The 23,216-nt window shown below is 41.7% G+C and overlaps 1 protein-coding gene across 1 annotated transcript in view; it reads left to right on the forward strand.

Annotated features, from left to right (window-relative positions):
- LOC138566784 (cytochrome P450 2F3-like) overlaps positions 1 to 23,216 on the forward strand; it is a 463,175-nt gene that overhangs the window by 172,257 nt on the left and 267,702 nt on the right. The window contains exon 3 of the mRNA XM_069644434.1: positions 6,010 to 6,159. Coding sequence (XP_069500535.1) covers positions 6,010 to 6,159 — 150 coding nt within the window. The remainder of the gene's footprint in view (positions 1 to 6,009; positions 6,160 to 23,216) is intronic.

Here is a 23,216-nt window from a genome sequence, read left to right on the forward strand (position 1 = left end):
AAAAATGCTCTCTCATAGAGAATGTGGCACCTATGAAGCTGCAGATCGTTTAACCTGTACAGCTTTGTATGGAAACTCTGAACATATAGTATAGCTAAGTCTTGGTCCTGCTAAATCTAGAAAAAGAGTTCTCAAATCGTATGAGGACATAGAAACAATAGCCAAAAATGATCCCAACACCCAAAACATTTTGAAAAACAATTTACTAACACATACTACCCGAACAGGAGTACCACTTTGGAAACCATGTGTCTATACCACATAGCCCAAAACGTTGCATACAAAAATAATATAAAACCTGATGAAAAAAAGGTAGATATAGAGTGACAGATTGTGAAGGCAGCTTAGTAAAACTTACCAAACAAAGTTTAATTAATCATATCAAATTGTCATTAAAAACTCATCACTCAACCAAAAGAACTATATTACATTTTCCTGCTACAACTTTTTAAAACATGGAGAAAAGAAGAGGAACTACGAGATAACTATGACTGCTATGAAGATGCTTTCAAAGCAAATGAAAGCACTATCACTGATGTAATCTTTACGCAGTACAAAACAAAGTTGCACAATTAACAGCAACACGAAGAAGAACTCCAGGCCCAACTAGATAAGGACACTTCAGACAGTAGTCAACCTTCTGTAACAGGAAACCAAGAACCACGGGGACAGCCATGAATAGCAAATGAGACAGAATTAGCTACGACAGAAGTAGAAAACACCATGTGTCGCTATGAAGAAAATACAGAAGACTTAACTGTACTACAATCAAAACTTAACAAAGACCAGTGCACCATTTTTGAAGAAGTAATAAAAGAAATTTTACATGGTGTACAACAGGAAAATAAAGAATGTTCCTGCCAAAATTTCAAACCCATACTGCTATACGTCAGTGGTGTAGCTGGTTCAGGCAAAACATTCTTAATCAAAATCATCAGCAAGTTCCTTCAACAATTGACAAACAACAAACTGTCAGCTGTTGTAACAGCCCCCCACAGGTTTAGCTGCCTACAACATAGGCGGTGTCACTTTACACCGATTACTACTCCTTCCAGTAGAACACCAAAACAACTTAGACTATTACAAACTTTCCACAGAAGCTGCAATGGAACTATGCCGAGTATTAAAACAAATGAAAATGCTACTAATAGATGAAGTGAGCATGGTCTCCAACCTAATGTTGGCTTTGATTCACCTCATATTGCAAGAAGTACTAAAAACAAACTACAAAGAACTTTTTGGAGGAAAGCACATCATTGTTTTCGGAGATCTTCTGCAATTGACACCAGTGAAAGGTGAACCTATTTTTAAAACCTTAGGACACAAACTCTGCCGTAAAACTTTTAGCAGCATAGGAAATGTCAACCTTTGGCAACATTTCCAATACAGAGAATTAACAGAAAACATGTGCCAATCTGCAGACCTCACTTACGCCAACATTTTAAAAAGTATTAGAGTGGTGTACTATCTCAAGAAGCACAAGCACAAGCAATATTAAAACCCCGGCACATCCATGCACTTTATGGCGATAACTCATGTGCTACTGATGTTATGGAACAATTAGCGCACAAACATCTCAATTGTATGTCCTCAATGCCAACTCTTGCAAGCTGTTCCAAATTCAACGAAACAATGTTAAAAAAGAAATGCAACCAATAATTGAAATTTGCTCCACAGACACAATGGACGTACATGGTATGACACTACTGTGACACTACCCATGTGTCAACAAGCCACATCAAGACTAAATACCTTATAAAATTCTATCTCCAACACTTCTGGGTTGGAGAAAATATAAACATTATCCTTAAACTGTAGCGTAATTCTTAAACATAACCTTGACATGGAGCAAGGTCTAGTTAATGGAGCACTGGGTGCAGTTGTTGGCTTTCAAACATACCCACGTGACAACAACATTCAGTTTGTATTCTCTTTGACAAACTTTCAGAAGTAAAAAAAATAGGGTGCGCAACAGCTCGATTCTTCTCTTCAAAGATATGTATGTACGCAGAGAACAGTTTTCTCTATCTCTTGCATATGCAGTCACCATTCATAAATCCCAAGGTCTTACCCTAGACAAAGCATTGATAGATATTGGTAACACAGTCTTTAAAGAAGGCATGAGCTACGTAGCACTCACATACACTTGAGGGTCTATTTCTAATCAACTTTGATGCAAGTAAAGCAAACCTTGATATTCTTTGCATTTCAGAATACAATAGACTACGTTCACTATACACCCCCCATCTAAAATTATATCCTGTTCCACAGAAAGGAAAACGTTGCAAAAGAAAACTAATTCTAACTGAAATGCAACAGGATCTGACTGCAAATACTCGAAATAGAGTAAAAGAAGCTAATACTTCATCAATTACCACAGCCAAAGAAGAAACTATTAGTCAAAGTAACTCAGATACTTCTTAAAAAAAGCAACACACACTCTGAAAAAATGACTTGACACAGAACTATCTGGTCCTTTTAAATTTTCAAAGATAACTGGTGTAAGTTGCTATGCATATGTAGCAATGAACATTCTATTTCAATTTCCACCAATTGTTGACAACATTTACTTACAGAGTACAGACCAATTGTGTTTGCAAATGATAGTCTTTCATAGAAACGTAAAAAACAATCCTGACAACACGTATAGTGTTCACGGAATAAGACAAGAATTGGACAAATGTGCTGGAATGGTGATATTCACTATAAACTCACAAGAAGATCCACAAGAATTTCTGATGTACTTACTACAAGTACTGGAAAACAAAAACATACCCATAAATGAAATCTTCCAGATTTCATACATGTGGAAACATACATGCACTCTCTGCAACAATGTGACACAGGAACAAATCCCTAATGAGTGCTTCGTGTATGTATCCATACTTAATTGTGAATCCATTCCATTTCAGCAACTTGTACAAAATGATGTGACTGTTTGTGTTTCAATAGATCTGCTCCCAGGCATCTCTTTACATTTGCCACCCTGAGTATTTATACTTCCTGTCTTGCGTCTTAAAGGCGCAAAAAATGACTGCAGACATTGGGCCTCATTCCGAGTACGGCGGTAAGGGATAACGGCCACCGGTAACGAGACCGGTGGCGGTATTCCCTTACCGCCATACTCCGAGTTCCCTCTGCGCCCTCGCCTTTAACGCCTGCTTTGAGCAGGTGTTAAAGTCGAGGGCGCAAAGGGGCCTCCAAGCCAATAACGGTGACCGTAATGAACGGTCACCGTTATTTGCATCTTCCCCATTCCCATTGAGCCCTATGGGGGCTCATTTGGGAATGGGGAAGAGCCTTGGTGAATGGGGAATTACCGCCCCGCCAACCTTGGAATGGGGCGGTGATTCCGCCATCCACCAAGGCGCTGCCGTTCCGGGTACGGCGTCAACCAAGGTGTTAATAGCGCCATTGGTTAGCGCCGTACTCGGAATGAGGCCCATTGTTTCTTCTGGGGCTCCGACGTTGTAATTTCAGCATCCTGTAAGTTGTGAGTCGAGTAATTCCCCACTTGATTCTCCACTTGTATGTCCAATCTTTGTGTTGAGATTATCCCCTGTTGCACTTCTCCTCTTTGTACTTCATGTGTACTGACTCTGTTTATTTGCAGCATTATTTGTTTGCCTCTCATCATTACTCTCTGTGCTTATATTTCAACATCTTGTCTTCATCCCTATTAAAGGTGATACCATTTTTGATTTACTTCCTGAAGAAGACACTATACTTGAATATGCAGTTATTTCCCCTCTAAGCGTCCTTTCCCATATTTTGTGTGCCAGGAATGGTTGCTTAAATTCACGTTTAAAAATTTCTCTTCATTATTAGACTTTTTTGAAGACTTTGACTTTTCACAATTACGGTTTTGCATGGTTTGAGAAATATCAGTTCCACCTTTATTAGCCTCATCTGAGTTGATGTTCTCGTCGTGCTCACCCCAGCGAGCAATCAATTTGTGTTGTTCACTACATTTTCTATATGATTGGCTCATATCTGTCTGCTCTTTCAGCCCTCTCTCTATTTACTCAATATCGTTGTCCAACTGCATTACGATCTTTACTGTACAATCCTTTCCAATCTCTACATTGAATCCTTGTGTGAACTCTTTATCATAAAGCACTGGTTGGTACTCTTTATCACTTTTGTCGCCATTATGTGTATCCCAATGTCCTTGCTTCTTTGCGCTATCACTTTCTTACTGTAGTTTGTAGTTTTGCAATTAATTCTATCCTCCCTTGTTGTTATTCGTGGTAACTCATGTGTTTCAACTTCAACTTCATGCCCCTCATATTTTCCTGTTATCATTATATTGGATACATCTGAATACATTGATTCATCTAGGATAATTGCTATGTGTTGTTCTTCTTTATCATTGGTTTCTTTAACCAGTGTCCTAGGGGCGACAGATCCAGGTATTACTTGGTTTTCTTGTGATGCATCCATTAAAATCATTCTCAAGACTCCAGAATTCATATCATCTTTGACTTGCAAGCTAAGACTCTTTGGATCCACTTCAAGTGGGGGGCTTCTTGACACCACCCCTTCGTCTCAGTCGCTGCATCTGAAAGATGTATCATGTGCTTGGTCAATAATAAGCCCCACCTCGTTGAGCTCTGCATCTGTCATGTTTAATCTACTTGGCCCTACTAGCACCAATTTTTTGTTCAGTGACACAGAGCATTAAGTCAAGTTGTTACAAACCGTCGACTTGGTGCAGTCAAGCTTATAGCTTCTCCCGGTCTCCCGTACAGGTGAGCTTTCAGGTTGTATTGGCAGTTGAGGTTCCGTAGACGATGGATGCACGTGATCGTCTGGATAAACATTAGTGTTTATGAGTTCGTTCTAATTCCCTTCGGAAGTTCCTTAGTTTTGCGCACATCGCATATTTCACTTGCGACACCACCTCCATTTGCATCTACCGTGCTCTCACATTAATTCACAGTTTGCAATCGGGCACACACATTACCTCTGCTCTTGCTTGCAGTGAATGAAGGCAGCAATGACGTTGTTGTTGTTTAGGCAGGCGCTGCTTCGCTCTCATATTCGGTCTGGTGACTGCATGGGAAATGTTCATAGCTGCCATTACTCTACTCCTCGTGACTCCAAAGCAAGGACTGGGCTAAGACTGGACTTGCCTCAGACTCACAAATGGGCGCTACGTGCCTGGAGGCTTTTTAAATAGGCAGTCCTTACAATTAAAGCACCGGTATTGCTTTTCTGATCCGAGAAATAACAATTGAAAATCATTGAAGTCAGCGTAGCCTGCACCAAATCTGTGTGGGACTGGGTGAAGACTGGACTCACCTCAGACTCAAGCGTGGGTGCTACGCATCTGGAGGCTGTTTAAGTAGGCAGTCCTTACAATTAAAGTGCCGGTATTGCTTTTCTGATCCGAGCAATAACAATTGAAAATCCTTGAAGTCAGCATAGCCCGCAGCAAATCTGCATGGGGTCTGGGTGAAGACTAGACTCACCTCTGACTCAATCGCATGGAAATATACGAAAGGTCAATAGACTGTTGACACACAACTAGGACTGCATGCAGAACCGAGGGAGGTGTTCTAAAAGAAAACAGTTGTGTTTGGTGATGTCATTAAGTGTTCAATCTTGAGAACATCTCGTGAACATAACAAATAGTGCAACGCAGGTCAAGAATGACATTACGCGTTGCACAGGGCGTAGGCTCCAGAAGCATGCTTTGCTTTTTCTGCAGGATTAGATTTTAAAGAGCAGACATTGAAAGGTTAACCCGATACTGGGCAGGATTTTCAAAACATTCCCGTCTCCTATCATTATCCAGCGGTCAATATTTACTCTAGAACATTTCTACTGCTTCACCCAAAGTTATAAGATGTGCATTGTTCAGATAGACATGCATTATCAGGTCGAACAAATAGAGTGACTTGACCCAAAGCTCAAAAGTGGGAATGTAATTGTATTAATAAATATCATGTTATTTTGAATTCCTTGTTTACACTCTGGCTCACCTGTGCTCTTTGCCACTTGCAGGTATTGTGTATGGCACAGGGGAGCGATGGAAGCAGCTACGCCGTTTCTCCATTGCTACGCTGAAGAATTTTGGCATGGGCAAGCGTAGCATGGAAGAGCGAATCAAAGAGGAAGCCCAGTACATGATTGCAGAATTTCGAAAGTCCAAAGGTATGGCTAATGACGTTGGGGCATTTAAAAATGTTGGGGAAATAGTTTGGGTTGGCCTACTGTTGGCCATTCACGTTTTTGGCATTGTAAATCTTGTTCACGCGTGTGTGTTTGGTGGACGTGGAGGGGTTAAGGGTTGGGGTGTTAGCACTTAAATGCACAGCAGAAAGAAAAGTGTAAAAAACACAAAGGTAAGAAAGGATGAAGATCAGTTTGCACATCTTCAAATTCTTTCATCTGTGAGCTAACATGTAGAAGCAACAGATGTCCACAAACTTGTGGAACAACCCAGTCCCCTGCACACCCTATAGTTATTGTAAAAACAATCAACCTGTTTCTAGTATGTTTTAGACATTTTCAATATGATCAAATTTGAAAGAACAACATGTGAGATTTTGTCAAAGTGATTCTTTATAAAAAATGTATATGAATGTGTTTTTATTCAGTACTAGTCAATATGCTCAAACCATTGTAAACTCATCATAGTCTGATTTTTCAATTAGTACAACATCATTCAATTTGTCTTGATTCTTCAGGTAAACATTAGCATGACATAGGTCTCGTCTAATTCGTACATATATATAACCCAACAGTTCATCATATCAAGTCATATACTTTCAGGGTATCCTTAAATGCTTTTCACTTGATGCGTTTCGGGGCAACTCATTCCCCTTCTCCAGAAGTTGTTTACCAGCAGTGTCCCTTTTTCAGAATATCTATAGTGTATAATAGATAGGAATATTATTAGTTAATGTTACATTGGATCATATTCCTCTGTCATGACTTACTGACTCATATTTTATAATCACCTGGATGTGTGATCTGTTAGTTAATGCATCTTGTAATTGGGGTTCCCTATTCAATAGCAGTCTACTCTCCAGTAGCTAGCCCTATAAAAAATGAAGCAACTACTGTAAATGCAAAGAAGTTCTAAATCACAAGTTAAAAAGTCTAGTTTGCCTCTTAAAAAAATCTAGTGCCAATAATTACCTGATTCTGTAATGGTCACGTATATGTAGAGCCCTTAGGTCCTAGAGTATCCAGAATTGCTCTGGGGTCTATAGTTTGGGTACAGTAGCTCAGTCTAAAATGGATGGTCTGTAGGTCAAGAGGAGAAAACGCTAACTGTAACTAATTTCCCATAAACGTTCATCAACATTACACAGTTAGAATATCACTATTTATTAGATAATCCTTACCATATGTTCAACTTAATTAGTAGTGGGTAGATAGTGAGGTCTCCCCTGGGTCTCAGTATTCTGTCCTCATGAGATTCAAACTCCAATCACCATCTAAAGATATATTTAATGGGTGTGTGTCAATCACCTAGTTATAATTAGCAGGAATTGCTTTAGTCGTGTTTAAGAGGAATTGCTTAAATTCCCTGGAGTTATATTGCTCAAAGTCATTCCAAAATTACAGCTCACCTGTATGGAGATAGTAGAGTTTGTGTAGAGTTTCTCAGAGCTGCGAAAAACGGCAAGAACAAAATGGCTGCTGTTATGTGGCTGACGCTCTGATGTCATCACATAATAGCATGATGACATCACATTGTTTACAATCCAGCACAATGACTCACATCTTGCCATCGTGTTGATAATATGATTCCTCTCAATAATGTAAAGTATTTAGTTGGTTAAAAGATTCTGTAATGCATTAGGGGTGATGAAGAATTAAAAAAAAAATAAGTATAGTGAATCCAATTAAGGATAAACAACAGAGCCACATTATGGATCTGTCCTTGTCAGAAGTCTAATTAAGTCCTTAAGAGGGCATAGTCAGATAAAAATGGATGTTTTAAGAATAGATCTGGAGTGATCCTATTATGTGTATGTTAGGTGTTCTACAATAACTGTCTATGTCCATTCTAAGTAAGCATTACTACTACAATATCAACATTTTTAGGACATTGTAGGCAATGTGTAGGCAAAATGGTTTGTTAAACATAATAAACATAATCAACAAAATCCAGAGATTATGAGTATCGTCATCATGCTCACAATCTTTTAAAAAACATTACAATTCTAAAGTTGTAAATGACCACTCGCATTGTGTAGTTTACATTCCACATTATCTGTCACACATCTTCATAGGTAATCTTGTCAGACACGTGTATATGTAGATTGGCCCTCATTACAACCTTGGCGGAGGACCATGGTGCTATTAGCACCATGGTCCATGGCGCTAAGGTTACGATTCCGCCATGGTGGATGGCGGAATTACCGCCCCATTCCAAGGTGAGTGGGGCGGTAATTCCCCATTCACCATTTGCCCTTCCCCATTCCCATTTTTGCCCCCATAGGGCATAATGGGAATGGGGAAGACGCTAATTACGGCACCGTAAATTACGGTGCCGTAATTAGCTCCAAAGTCCCTTTGCGGGTTGGATTTTTAACGCCTGCTAAAAGCAGGCATTAAACACCAACCCGCAAAGGGGCACTTGTAATCAGGCGTTAAGGGTTAACGGCGCCGCCGGCGCCATTAAACCCTTAACGCCTGAGTTGTAATGAGGGCCATAGTATTGTTGTTTACCTCGTTATCTTCCATGCATTGTGCTGTTTAAAGAAGAGGTGTCTGTTAATTTCGAACTGAAGGGACTTGGTGCAGGGGGGCAGCTGTGGCGTGAACCCTTGGGGTGCAGAGCAAAGAGTCAGGTCTGGATGTACAGGTGTCCAGTGTTGTTAGTCAGCATTAAGAATTCAATCGTGGAGGGGTTAAGCTTCAGGTTAACACTGGACATCCATGCCTGGATCAATGAGAGCCAGACCATGAGCCTGTGCATCTCTTCTAAGGAGGATATCATGAGAGAGAGCACCATTAAATCTGTATATTGTTGTATGTGGATGCTGTGTGGAGCGAGGAGGGTTATAAGAAGTTCCATGTAAAGATTGAAGATCACGGGTCAGAGGCATTTAGTGATCTGGATGAATACATTTTCACAAACCGATGGTGATTAGCAAGGTATGATTTGAACCAGCTGAGGATAATCTCTCTGAGCCCATGTGGTGAAGCAGATTATTGATAAGTGTCAGGTGGCCTACTGTGTCGAATGCTGATGAGAGGTCAAGGAGAATGAGAAGACAAAGATGGCCATCATCAAGGATTTTAAAGACATCATTGATTATTTTCTGAATTTTCATACTTTGCAACCAATTACCCACTGATTAAAGTCATTTTAGCAGGTGACATGAATGCAAAATGCTCTGACATTTTCCATAAAAGATCTTGCTAAACTAAACATCAGCAGATACAGGCCAAAATGTTGTGCAACTGGTGACTTGCGGTGGCTATTAGAAGAACACAGGGTGATATCCCTGGTGAGTTTACATAGTCCAATGGCATGTCATGCACTATACTCAATTACTTATTTGTCTCAACTCGCATTTATATTGGGTGATAACCAGGGCAGTTCAAATTAGTGGTTTTAGTGATCAAGCCTTTCTCAACTTAAGCGTGGAAGACAAGGTTGTCCCGCATCATCATGCCCTTATAAGGGGGTACTGGTTAACAACTCGAAAAACCATATAGCATGGACAAACAAAAAATACAAAAAATGGGGAATTTATGGAATTTCAGAAGACCAATACATTCGGAAATAAAATGTAAAAAACGGTTGAGTGAACCTGGTTAATTGTTCGAGATACTTATGAATTGAACAAAAACACTGCTGGCCAATACATTTGAAGGTATTGTAATGGATTGAGTATTAAAAACCTATGATGTAAAAATTATGAAAAATAAAAGCAAAATGAGAAATGCCTTATGATTGTGTTACAGATAGAGGGACAATTCCATGTTGGGTGTGATCGAAATTATGCAACGTATAAAACAAAAATATACAATTTTGCTAAATCTTTCTAAATGATCATCTTTTTAAACAAGTCTAGAAAAATCTGGGAAGGTATTAATTAATTGTTGTTAAGCTCACATTGTGACACATTTTTTAGTTTGCACAGACTCGAGATTTAAAGGAAATATAAAGGTTTGCTTTTACTACACTGATGCACTGTTAAGTTTTCTACAGATAATATTATTAATAACAAACTGAAAACTTCATGTGCCCCTGGCGTTAATGGGCTGGCAGAAAACACTAAAATATCAACTAGATAAATACAAAAGATAGTAATGCTCTTCTTTTAATTATAGTAATAACAATTCAAAGGTTCCACATCCATGGACAACATGACTTTTAAAATAAAGGAAACCGCACCAACCCACCTAATTATCGTCTAAAAGACTTGCAAGATGTTTCTAGCAGGGTGTTTACAACCTTATTCGTTTGGGAATAAATGCATGAGCTTATAGAGAGGCAATATTGTCTGCCATACATACAGGGTCTAGAATTGGTTTAGGCACAATAGGGAATATATAAGTATTGAACACTTTGAAAGCACAGGCCATATGAAAACATAGTCCTGCCTCCCTTGTATGTTGGTTTCCTTGACCTTACAGAAATGATTGACGAGGTAGATTAAGGAAAAGGTTGGGAGCAGCTACTGGTTAAAGGTATTTATGATGGTCTGCTAAAATTAATTTTATATTATACTTGGACATTGGATTTCAGGTGAGACTGAATGGTGACATATAGTTTTCTGATGAGATCAAAGTAAATTTTGGCCTAAAACAAAGTTTAATTTTAGCTCCAATTTTCTTCAAGCTATACTTAGTGGACTTGGCATCATCACAGAATAAAAAAAGCAATTTTCCACCTAGGCTTATTCAAGAGGATCGAGCCTGACTGCAACATCCTATTGTTAGATGTAACCCCAATATGTCTTCGGCAGGCTTTTGATGCCATAGACCAGAATTCCATGGCTATTCAATTAACATTTCAAAAACAAAAATAATGTTTTTTTCATTGTTCCCCTGAATGAAAGACCAATTCTGCATGGTGGATAGAAGGTCAGAAGCTGGAATTGGTATTGGACTTCCTGTACCTGTGTGTGGTTAATTTTATAAACGATCCAGTCCATATTCATCAAGTCACTGAAACTTATTCTACCCAGTAGCATGTAGGTTGTTCTCTATTACCCCTGGTCAAGAGTTATTAAAATTAAAACAACTCTGACTGGGTCATATTGAGGCCAGGCTGGATCCGTGGGGTCAGTTACTCATCTGAATTAAGGACCGTTTTTAAAAAAATAATTTTGGATCAACAACGGTGATCCAGCTGAAAGTCATTAGAGTGGAATTTGCATACCTATTTGTAATTAGAAAGACGTTATTGTCCCTATGCCAATGATGACAGGACGCTGCTAGGTTGAATCTTTTCTTTCAGATCAATCTCAGACCCTACCGCTTCTCCCTTTTAAGATCTGAATCATCGGCACTTTTGGGGTCCACAGGGCTCAACCAATTCTCCTCTTCTTTTTAATATGTATGTACGGCCCCTTGCCAGCCTATATCTATTCTAACAGCTGCTGATCATATTGATATGCAGATGACATACAACTGATCCTTAGAGTGAATCTGAACCAGGGCTCAAGTCGAGGGTACACGTGGGGGGACGGAGTCCACCCACCTTTTTCAGAGGGTGGACTCAGTCCCCCAGCCACTAGCTAAAACGAGAAACATTGAAAGTCCTCTGAATGTATGCATTAAAACCAACCACAGGGATCGAACAAAAGTCGCGAGATTTGTAGGCTGGACACTTAAACCACTGCACGATATAAGCTGATGAAAAATAAGAAACAACTAAAGGTGGAATGTACCATTTCGGTAAACATTGCATTGTTTCTTGGAGTTTAAAACATGCACACCTTTTAACGTTTTCAAAAACACTATTAGAAGAAAACATCCTCTTGGTTTTGTGTGTGTGTTGATTTTATGAAAGGCAAATGCCATTTGTCCTGTGCAATTTGTGTGGTTATGCAAAGCCAAATTAATGAAATATGCATATGATATGCCAATTTCTGGCGACGTCACATCCCATTGCGTTTGTTGATGTTGATGAGTCCCTCACTTTAATATTTAGAACTTGACCCCTGATCTTAACCGTAAGAAATCAGCAATCTGCATGAAAGCCTGCTTGGTTGCTACAGGTGACTGGATGAATAAAAACGGACTTAAGTTTCATGGTGACAAGACCAACGTTCCGGTTATAGGGTTGCCGACTGCATGCACTCTGTGAACCCCTGACTTCTGGCCTTCAAATTAAAGAATTTTCCCTACTCCGGTAGACCCGGTAAAAAACCTTGGAGTCAAGATTGCAGCCTCTTTGTCAGGTGATTTGCATGTTAGTGCCAGGTGCAGTGCTGGTTTTTTAAAACTTAAAACCTTAAAAAAGGTGGTACCTTTTTTACCACACCCATTTAGGGGACCGGTGATTGCCTCTGCTGTCTTGGGTATTCTTGATTATTGTAACGCTAGTCTTCTGGCACAACCTAAATATCACGTTAAGAGACCCAGATTCTCCAAAACTCTGCAGCACGGTTAGCTACTGGTCTACCTATATATATACGCATATCTCCCCTGCTTTATTTCAGACTCCACTCCAAAGCTCTCCTCCGTTTGACACACTGAGCTTTGGGGGGTTCTCCATCTCCAAGAGAAGATTACTCCCTCTTTTGCAGCTAAAAATCTTCCTTCTGCAAAATCAGTCATTCTTGGTTTCCCAAGGTTCAAAAAGAAATCCATGGGTGGCATAGCGTATTCAGTCGCTGCCATCTCTCTCTGGAACACCCTTCCCTCAGCTTTGAGATTGATAGAGAAATAGACTACATTTCGGAAATAGGAACACCTTTCTCTTCCCCGGGTAAATCTCGCAGTTCATTTGCAGTCTTCTCCTTGGATAACTTTTTCCCATCCAGCACCAGGATACCTTTGGGTGGCTGTGCGCTATACAAAAACCTAGTAACATAAGTTAACTTAAGTATCAATTCATGCCTTGCATCCATCACTGAATTCGCACGATTACAGATCGGAAAGCACTGTCTCACTTGTAAAAACTCAAAAGGTGAACACTATGCATATGCAATTGCAAGGGTTTACACCCTAGGACAGACTTTGGGCCTCATTACGACCCAGGCGGTAAGGGGTTTACGGCAGCGTTAACAGCGCCGACCCTTACCGCCTGAGTACGAGGTCCCTTAGCGCCATGGCGCTTTTAACACCTGCTTTTAGCAGGTGTTAAAATCCATGGCGCTAAGGGACCATGGAGTTAATTACGCCACCGTAATTTACGGTGGCGTAATTAACGCCTTCCCCACTCCCATTATGCCCTATGGGGCAAAAATGGGAATGGGGAAGGGTAAATGGGGATTGGGGACTTACCGCCCCGCCAAGGTCGGAATGGGGCGGTAAGTCCGCCAACCACCATGGCGTAAACGTAGTTTACGCCATGGTGGTAAAGTCACGGCCCAGGCGGTAACTTACCGCCTGGGTCGTAATGAGGCCCTTTGTCTAATCATTCGTTGAACTGCCTAAGAAATATTTTTTGTGCTATGAGCTGACATTGCTGAAAACCGATGGCGCACACCAACTTAAACTCATACATAAACTAGAGTTTAAAATATTTTTCTGATATGACTCTACTGATATTATACTGGTAGGAAGCAGCAAAATGTAGCAGCCACGCAGCTAACACAATGGCTTACCTACATCTTAAATTGGTCAGCCAAAAGCTAACTTAGACTAGACTCGATTTGGAATGGTGAGCAAACTATAACGGAGTCCACTGACTGTATAATGTTATCCTTCCCATATGCCCACTTGCACCAGTTTTGTGACCTCAAATGACAACTACCCTAAGCAATTTGCTAAATCCCTCCTACCAGGAAAGGGCAGGCTTCACCAATCAACTGCATCCCCACAGTGACTGAAAACTCAGTGACATGGGACAAGTTAGTATTTCAGTACGCTGCAGACCATAACATCCCAAAGCTATTCCAATAGGTCTGGTGAAAGATTTTCCAGCGCTTTATATAGCTTGAAACACAGTAAACCTTCCTCAACCCCACACCTCTGCCATTCTTTTTGGCACCATATTCTCGACCTTCCACAAAGTCACAGCAGTTTGTGGAATGTCATCACCTACAGGTTATCACATTGCTCTACAAAACCCAAGGATCCACTGCACTGTAGGAGTGACAGTCATGACACTTGCATTGGACACATTCCTTACATCTTCCTCTGTGTGCATCGGGATGAAACCACTAACACAACCTCTCCCTCTGCCCCGCAGGGGATGTTTTCAGACAGAAGCATATGAAGTGCAGGAGAGGATTGAGCATATGGATAGGAAGCACATGGATATCTAACTAAGGACAACTATATTTTTTTATATTGTGCTTCAGCACATGGTCAGTGATTAGCCACAGAGCCTCGTAGGAGCATGAGAACGCTCATTTTACTCATGGATCAAACATAGGTGTGAGCCGGCAACGTTAAACAAGAAATATCTGTGGTGATCTGATATAACTCAGAAAGGGGGGGCATGTCCAAATCTGCTTTATGATTGTTATGAAATGATTGCAGGTCTTCAGGAGTACAGGAATGAGTAGTGGATTATAAACTTGTTTTCAGCAGGTGACTGACATAGGTGATTGACATAGAGCCACGGACTCTCTCTATTATAAAAAATAAAAATAACAAAAATGGTCTTCATGGCTTCAGTCTAAGCAGGATCAAACTACATGCACCTAATCCATGACTGATCCATCCCTGCAGGATTTTTAGCATCTGCATCCGTTATGAGTATTCAATGCTGTTATGTTAGAAACAAACCTGAAGAATGGGCCTTACTATCTGTTCATTACCATTACCTCTAAATTCTTTTAACTGGGACAATTACCAACATATTACAAGAGGTGCAACAGCAGAGATAAACCATTACTGGCCTCCATTAGACTCCATAGGGATTTTGGAGAAGTTATAGTAACAGGTAATTGTGCCATAGTAAATACACAATTCTTTGAACATAAAGTGGAGTAGCTACCTCAATGTACATGCTAGTGTTATCTCCTCCTGTATGCCTCCAAAAGTTGTGATTTGCTATTGCTGGTGTTAGGCAAAGTTTGAATGTAGTACCCTCTGGGAACACTACAAGCAACTATGACTACAGGTGTAAGCAAACCAACCTTTCGCATACGTCTGTACTACCCAGTTTTGGTAGCGTGTTGAGCAGCCAAGCTTATCTCAGGAGGGGAAATTTGAGCAGTAATGATGTTACTCAGAGGTCTACAATCACAGGTGTTCAAATATACTCTTACACTCAAGGTTTCTTGGATAAACACTTATTAATTTATTTATCAGTCAGTTATAAAACATTCACTAGAAGGATCAAATATATAATCACACACACATATAGTTCAAATACTGTACACTCTAAGTTTCAGAATCTGATAAGACCCTTTTGAGATGGCCCACAGACACAACTTACAATCACAGGTAACTTTAGTAAAAAGGGTGCTGGGGACATGAATATCTTACTGTGGCATTCAGAATACTTTTCATGAGGAGTAAAAAAGGCAAAGGTTATCAGAACATGAAAGTTTACAATTATTCCCAGACAGTGCAAATATGTTTGAGTTCACCAGAAGAGTCAATTCAATTCAATAGGCTAGGCCAAAGTCAATGGGCTAAAGTCTTGGATAGGATAAAGCACTTCTGCTAAGTAAACGGAAAAGTCTCTGCAAAAGTTCTCAGAAGGAGTTTGTAGAAAGAAGAATCATATGTTGGGTCACAAGCTGATTAGGCCTGTGAGTTGCAAACGTTTCAAGCATTTTCACCGCGAGAGGTACGTACTCTCAGTCTTGTTTTACAGTACCATACACTTAAAGAAAAAGAGGCAGCTGATGACTTCTGTTCCTGCAGATCTCGCTGTTCCTGGGCATCAGTCATTGAAACAACAGGGAGGACGTCAGAGGACTCCTGCAATGCACTGGGACTGGTCAAAGCTTGCAACTGGCAAACTTCAATTTCGGTGGGCTTTAAGTCAAGAACACAAACTGGTGTCCCTTTCCCTGGTTCTACGGTTTCCTGCAGCAACTCTAAGAAAATCAACCAGCTCCGAAATGAGTTTCCAGGTGGCTTACTGTTGAGTTGATTGGTCCCACCAGCCCAAAGGGAGAAGTCGTCCTTGCAGGGGCATTTCTGTTGATGCAAACTAGGCAATTCGGACCTGCAGCAGGGCTTCACCGGGCAAACCAACAGTCCAGGAGTTGCAGCAGCCGTCCTCTTCAAGCTCTCCTTCAGTTCCATCATTCCAGTGGTTGACTCTGCCTTTCAAGCCACGAGACTCACCTTTTATTCAGTTCTCTCCCATTCATACTAGCTGTCACTCACCCAGCAGGGTGGCTGTCCTTGCCGGACAGTCAGCCAGCCAATCACCACAGAGTGCATTTGGGTCTCCTAGGAGACTAAGCACAGGGAGTTTCAGGCACCTCCCTCACTTCCTGGCCACCCTACACATTCGGGCACCAGAGGCGGTCTTCACTCCTGAAGCCCGCCAAAGGCGAATGAAAAAAGAGACCAAACTTGGTTTGGCGCGCAGAGAAACACTCAAGAAGAACCTTTCCAAAAACAAATGGTGAGAAAAGAAGACCAGGAGCTGTTTTTTACGGAGGGGGCTCAGACACCATCTTTAAAAACATGGGTCCAGCGATTTAACTTTACCGGAGCTACAAATGGTTCGCGGTCGGGAAAAATCATGATAGTTCATTGTAAAACCACTGCCACCAGCCATTCTGAGAGGAAAGGGTAGCATGTGACTGTTAGATGAGTATCTAGAAACAGGGCATACTAAGTAACCCCTCCAGCACTCTATTGTAAGATAGGGTGTGCTGGGTCTAGGAATTTTAAAGACTAGTAAAGTCAATTTCACTTTACTTACTCTGGAAAACAGTAGTTTATCCCAGAGAATGTATTTAAACCTTGGGAAAGCCTGAAAGGCTTCCCTGTGCCATTGCACTGAGGGTGCTGTGTGACACAATTATAAAAGATGATGCCTATGGAGTTGGTTAGACTCCACAATCAAAAATAAACAAACACAGAAAACACATTGAATTGAAAAGTTCAAAGTCCCAATGTGACTCTGAACAATGGAAACAGACCCAAGCATTCCTGACATGTGACTGGCTGTGATGGTCCGACATGAAATTACAATTGCCTACTTTAACTTTACTATTTTGATTAACTTCATAACGATGAAAAGCTGAATTGTTCATTCCCAAATAAAAACATGCAGGTCACACATATATATCTTCAGCATGTGCATTAACTACTGAGATATCGTTGTGCAGAGTTTTATTTGTTATCCTATCGGCATAAGATTCACACATCTCTCCTTTCCAGCAGTCTTTTAATTTTTGTAATGAATGTAATTTTCCCACAAGCTGTATCCACCCAAATGTCTGATGATAGATATGGATGGCACTTAACAGAGATTCAGGCTGATTTGGGTTGGAAAGCACAAACCTACAAAGAGTCTCACTTGTAAATTTGAGGAAACCCAAAGATCACTTTTAAAAATGTTCACAGAGGCCTACTAAATTATGTTCTTCTTATTTACCTCTTAAATTATGTTGATCTCTTATTCTGATCCTTTATAACTGAACACACATTTATCTCATAAATGAAGATAATTTCCCAACTTTGAATGGGGAATGGGGAGGGGGCTAATAATGGTACCGTAAATTACGGTACCGTTATTAGCTCTGAAGTCTCTTTGCGGGTCCCGTCCTTAATGCCTGCTAAAACCTGGCGTTAAGGAAGGGCCCGCAAAGGGACCTCGGAATAGGGCGCAAAGGGATTACCGGCACCAGTATCATTACCGGTGCCCGGTATCCCTTTGCACCCGGGTCGTAATGACCCCCATAAAGTTAGTCCTATGGGGGCTCAAATGGGAATGGAGATTGACAATTTCAATGGGGGTTTACCGGTCCCGCAAAGGTCGGACTAGACCGGTAAGTCCCCATTGAACCAGGGCAGACACGGTACCGGTAATGGTGCTAGTCATGGCCCTAAAAAATCACTTACTTCTGTCTCCTGCTTGATTGCAATTGGCCGATACTGAACAAAATCGTCTTTGCTGATTTTAATGTAAAGTTCATTGCTTCTTTGTGAAGCGCTTTGGTTAAAAGCGCCATATAAATCTCAATAAAATACAAATATAACTTGGAAAAGGCTATGTCTTCCACTCAGAGACCTCATATCTAAAGAGAGGCGCCCTAACAATTCTAAGGAGCTTCCTCTGGGGACGAGAGGTCCCAGGTTTATGGTCTGCTTAAAGGGTATACGGGTAGCTTGAGAACCAATGTGACAAGACCCTCCCAAGCACTCGGGTCCTGTTGGGTGTGCTTGGGGAGCTTTCTCACCTGACCCTTTAAAGACTGGAAGGGGGTGTCTGTACTCCTGCTCTGTATATGGCAGAGGAGAGGCACAGAGAACACACAAGATTCTCTATTATTGGTATTGTGGTCGAGGAATCAAGGCCTAGCTTCTCAGGAGGTGATGCAGGCTTGTTCTTAAGTACAGTGTAGTTCCCAAGCACCCACAAAGGAATGTCCACACACTGTATTAGTGAAAACACAGTCTTTATATAATTAAGGTTGAAGGTTCTATACACAATCACAATTACTCACTTTGTGCTCACTTAATCTACAATGGCAAATATATATACTACTTGGTACCACAATATTATCAGATTTCATTAAAGTGCATCAACTGTACTTTGGTCAAATGTCACACAAATCAATTAATAAAGGGAACCCACAATAGACATAGGAGGAAAGCAGTTGGTTACAACAATTGGCAGAACACTGATACTCTACCACTAGGGACAGTTCTGTATGAGGATCCCCCCACCTGGGCAACCTGTAAATAACAATATAATACAAGTCCAGTCCATATATTGTTCAATATGAGTCGTATTTCCTTCTAAATAGTTCTACCACCCCAATGTACCTGGAATAGCAGAGTTTGACGCCGGGTCGTCGGCGGATCCTTCTTGAACGGCTCCCTTTAAGGTAGGAGCCACAGATTGTCAAGATCCCACAAAGAAAACGGTGAACAACGGCAATGAAGCGGTGCTCATCAACGATCGGTTGCTAACGTCCTGTGAAGATGAGGCATGCGGTGCACCTCGATGACGATAGTTCATTGCTGCAAGAGTTACTTAAGAACTTTGGCCCAGCAAGGGTGTCAGCATCTCTGCTGTCTTCAGTTGTCAGGAAACCCACCGGTGGATACTCCTTGGCACGTCGGCAACCTTGACTTTCTCCGGCGGGACAAAGCGGTCGATGGTGCAGGTGAGAGATTCTTTGGATTCAAAGTGTCTTAATCAACAGGAGTGTTGCGGCTCTGGTCGCCAACGGCACAGCGTCAAGTGGTCCCCACTTCTGGGCAACACATCTTCGACGGGCCTCCAGCAGTTATAGCAAAATTGCAAACCCTAGTCGACGGCGGTGGACGACTGTTCGGTGCTTCTCTTCGTTCTCCTTGGCGGTCCCCATCTCCGGTTGAAAGTCTTTCGTAGGCTGGCTTCCAGGGCACTTCAGCGAAGGTTAGCATTGCACAATGGTCCCTCGTAGCCTGGGAAGAGGTGTCCTAGCCAAGTCCTCTCTTGGATCAGTTCTTAGAGACACGACAGCTTTTAAATCGGCAAAGTAGAGCAACAGCAATTCTTCTCTTCCAGCAGGGCTTCAAGATTAAGCATCGGTTTCAATGTCAGTTTCAACTTCAGCATCTGAACGAATTCTAGCAGCGAGAAGCCCCCAGATATACTGTGCTGTCTCTCATTCATTCTGCGGGGTCACACTCAGGTAACCAATTACACAGAAGGGCATTCAGGCAATCAGGCAGCCAATCAGGCGCACAGTGCATTCAGGCCATTCTCCTCCCTCTCAGACACTTACAACAAGGAATGTGTATTGGGCCAAGTACCCATTCAGCACTACGCACTGCATTCATGCCAGTTTCAGGCAGGGCTGTCTCAGTCTTTGTGTCACATACCAGAAACTAGACATCCACAACAAGAAGTGCATATTGGTCACACACTCCATTCACCCAGATCCCACCGTTAGGGTGTACCCACAACATACAGTCACTGGGAAGGCACCTGCCAGACTGGCCAGGCCTTCCCCACAATACCATATATGGAGCTTCCACCCAACAGCCAGTCAGGGGAAGGGACAGAGTCAGGGCTTCCCAGGACTTTGGGAATACAAGGTAACATGCAATTGAAAGCAAGAGGCCACGGGGCCATCTTGTTTCCTATAAGGAATCAACTGATTCCAATGGCAGGGCCTGGGTATCCCAAAATGGAGGATGTTCAGGGCACCTGTCAATATTCAGCATGGAACTGCCACCAGCCCATACCCTGATCTGCGGGCCACACATGGGTCCCCAAAACATACACTAGGAGTAAAGGGTTGTATCCCCATCCCTGGGTGCAATAAAGGTATCCCAGGGGTCTGTTCACCAAACCAAAAACAGGAAGAGCTGCATTGCAAGGAGCCCCACATGGACTCCTGGGCAGAAAATATCACAGGACACATATGCAAAAGGACTACAGAACAAGGACAGGGAGGCCCTGTCCCTCCAATGCATTTCCAGCATCATAGTCGTTCCCCCCAGACTGAGGTTAGGGTGTCGAATCTCCCAGGAGATTGACATCCTCATCCAGATGGTCAACATACCTTCTGGAAAGGCCACCTGCATTATCATGACTCTTCCCTGGTCTGTGCTCAATGGTGAAGTCTAGCCCTTGCTCCAGGCTAATGGACCACCGGAGCAGTTTTCCATTTTCACCCTTCATCTGCATAAGCCACTTCAGGGGCTTATGGTCTGTTTGGATCTTAAAAAGGTAGACCCCGTAAGGTAGGGTCTAAAATGCCTAAAGCTCCAAACTATGCTGAAACATTCCTTTTCAACAGTAACCCATCTAAGTTCTCTTCCCTTGAGTTGTCTACTGATGAATATGATCTGATGTTCCCTTCCTTTGTCATCTAACTGGGACAAGACAGCACCAATTCTGGTGTTGCAGGCATCCGTCTGGATGATTAAGGGTTTGCTGTAGTCAGGCGCACACAACACAGGTGCCCTACACAGACTTTCTTTCAAGCCAACAAAGGCCCTCTGACAGTCTTCAGTCCAGTTCTCATTCCTATGTTGCTTGGGTGAAGTCAGAGCTGTCAGAGGTGCAGCTATGGTTCCATAGTATGCCATGAATTTGCGAAAATACCCAGTGAGGAACAAAAAAGCTCTCACCTGGGTTTGAGTAGTGGGAGTCTCCCAGTCATGTACATCCTGGGGAGTGGTAGGATTTGTTGGGTGTCCTGACCCACGTTTAAGCTATCATGCCACAACATTTGGTGCTGTGGGCTTAGAAAATTCAAGATGGCAGAAAACCCACATGTGCGCCGAAATCCAGGAAAGCTGCGCAGTTTGTGCGCACACCAAAATGGTTGCCTCACTTGTCACCCACCAGTGCGAGAATGAAAGGCCGGGTTGCCATGAGGGAAATGGGTTGCCAAACGAAAAACAGTAGCGCCGGTTAGCTTCAAAGCGCTTTAAAACCACCATTGGACTACCCGCACAGTAGTCTGAAACCATTGGGAATGGCAATGCTGATTGCCAAATGCAACCTAGAATTGTAATTCATTTCTTAAATCCCAAAAATGGGTGCAGTACCAGTACTCACCACTATCCAAAAGCCGGCAATTTAAAACAACACCAGATTTAACTTTTTTGTGTAAAAATGAATGAACCCAAAGCAGGCCAAAGAAAGACTTACTGACAGGTGGATACAATGTAAAGTGATATTCTGAAGTGACTTGAAGGTTTATAACAAGACTGGCTGAGCTGTGGATTGCAGCAGTTTAAATTGCACTGGATTTAAAGACACTAAAATCGAAAATGTTTAGATTAAATGAGTGACCTATGTTTGGTGTCACATGCCTTTGTAACTGTTGAAATGTCATAGTTTTGCACTTAGAATCAGCATTCTAGCTGCATGTGTAAAATTGCAAGTTAATTTAAAAAGCAACAAAAAAAAAAACATGACAGTTAGCTGAAAGTCTGGCTTAAGGAACTTGATTTTGCTTGACAGCTACCCCCATCAGGAGTGAAACTTGAGTCACAGCTGTGTTCCCAGGACTAGCTGCCCTTTTGCTGCTCACACTAAGGATATGCCATCTATCTGATAATTGAATTACCTGTGCTCTACAGGAGCTCTGAACAAAGCCTGTCTTGACTCAGGCAAAGGTTTTATTACAGCGGTCGTAAAATGTAGCTTCCTCTTGGCAGAAGCTGGGAGGGGCACTGCCTGTGAGAGCAAGCTGGCTTGGCAGAACTGGATAAACCAGTATTTCTACCTTGTGCTGAGAGGAAACCACACCCCTTTGGAGCCAGAACATAACTTTAAAAAGATGAATAACTCATGGTGCGGACATGTGAAAATTTTATAAATGATACCATAATTCTTGTGATTTTTCTGCCCACAGTTTAAGAGGTTTTTAGAACCGGTGGTATGTTCAGGGGGGTTTTAGCGGAAAAGTGGATATTACTCTAAATGTATGCATGTTAAAAATCTGAAACTTCATCAGTTAATGTCCATACTCCCCGCGCACATGTATGTAAAGTTGGGTCAATGTCAGAAATTGAAAAATCTGTTAAAAAGTCAATTATGTGCCATTTCTGAATGCAAGCTCTTAGGAACAGCAGATTTGGACAGAGACATGGCTAAATTCAGCCACACCATGTATATGTAATTTCAAACAACTGTGTAACTGTGAAATATGTCTTTTATTATCAAATATAGAATGTGTGCAATCTGACAGGGGAGTGCCCTCTTGGCAAGCCATAAAATGACATCCCTCTGACTCACAGTTCATTCCCCAATCAAGTGGGGAATGGAAATTTGACCAATGACAAGTGAGAGGGGCGAGTTTAGTTATGACCAAACACACACACCCACTTGCAGAACATAAAAATGGACCACTGAAACTTAGGTAGAGACCTTCAATTCCATCTGCCGCTGGAAGCTCTGCCGGAAAAATCCATACTTACCTCCATCAAATTTCAAAGAGCCAACACTTAGACTCCAAGATAAACAGAGA

Source organism: Ambystoma mexicanum, chromosome 2p (assembly GCF_040938575.1).
Source record: "Ambystoma mexicanum isolate Mex_15411 chromosome 2p, UKY_AmexF1_1, whole genome shotgun sequence".
NCBI classification, from domain to species: domain Eukaryota; kingdom Metazoa; phylum Chordata; class Amphibia; order Caudata; family Ambystomatidae; genus Ambystoma; species Ambystoma mexicanum.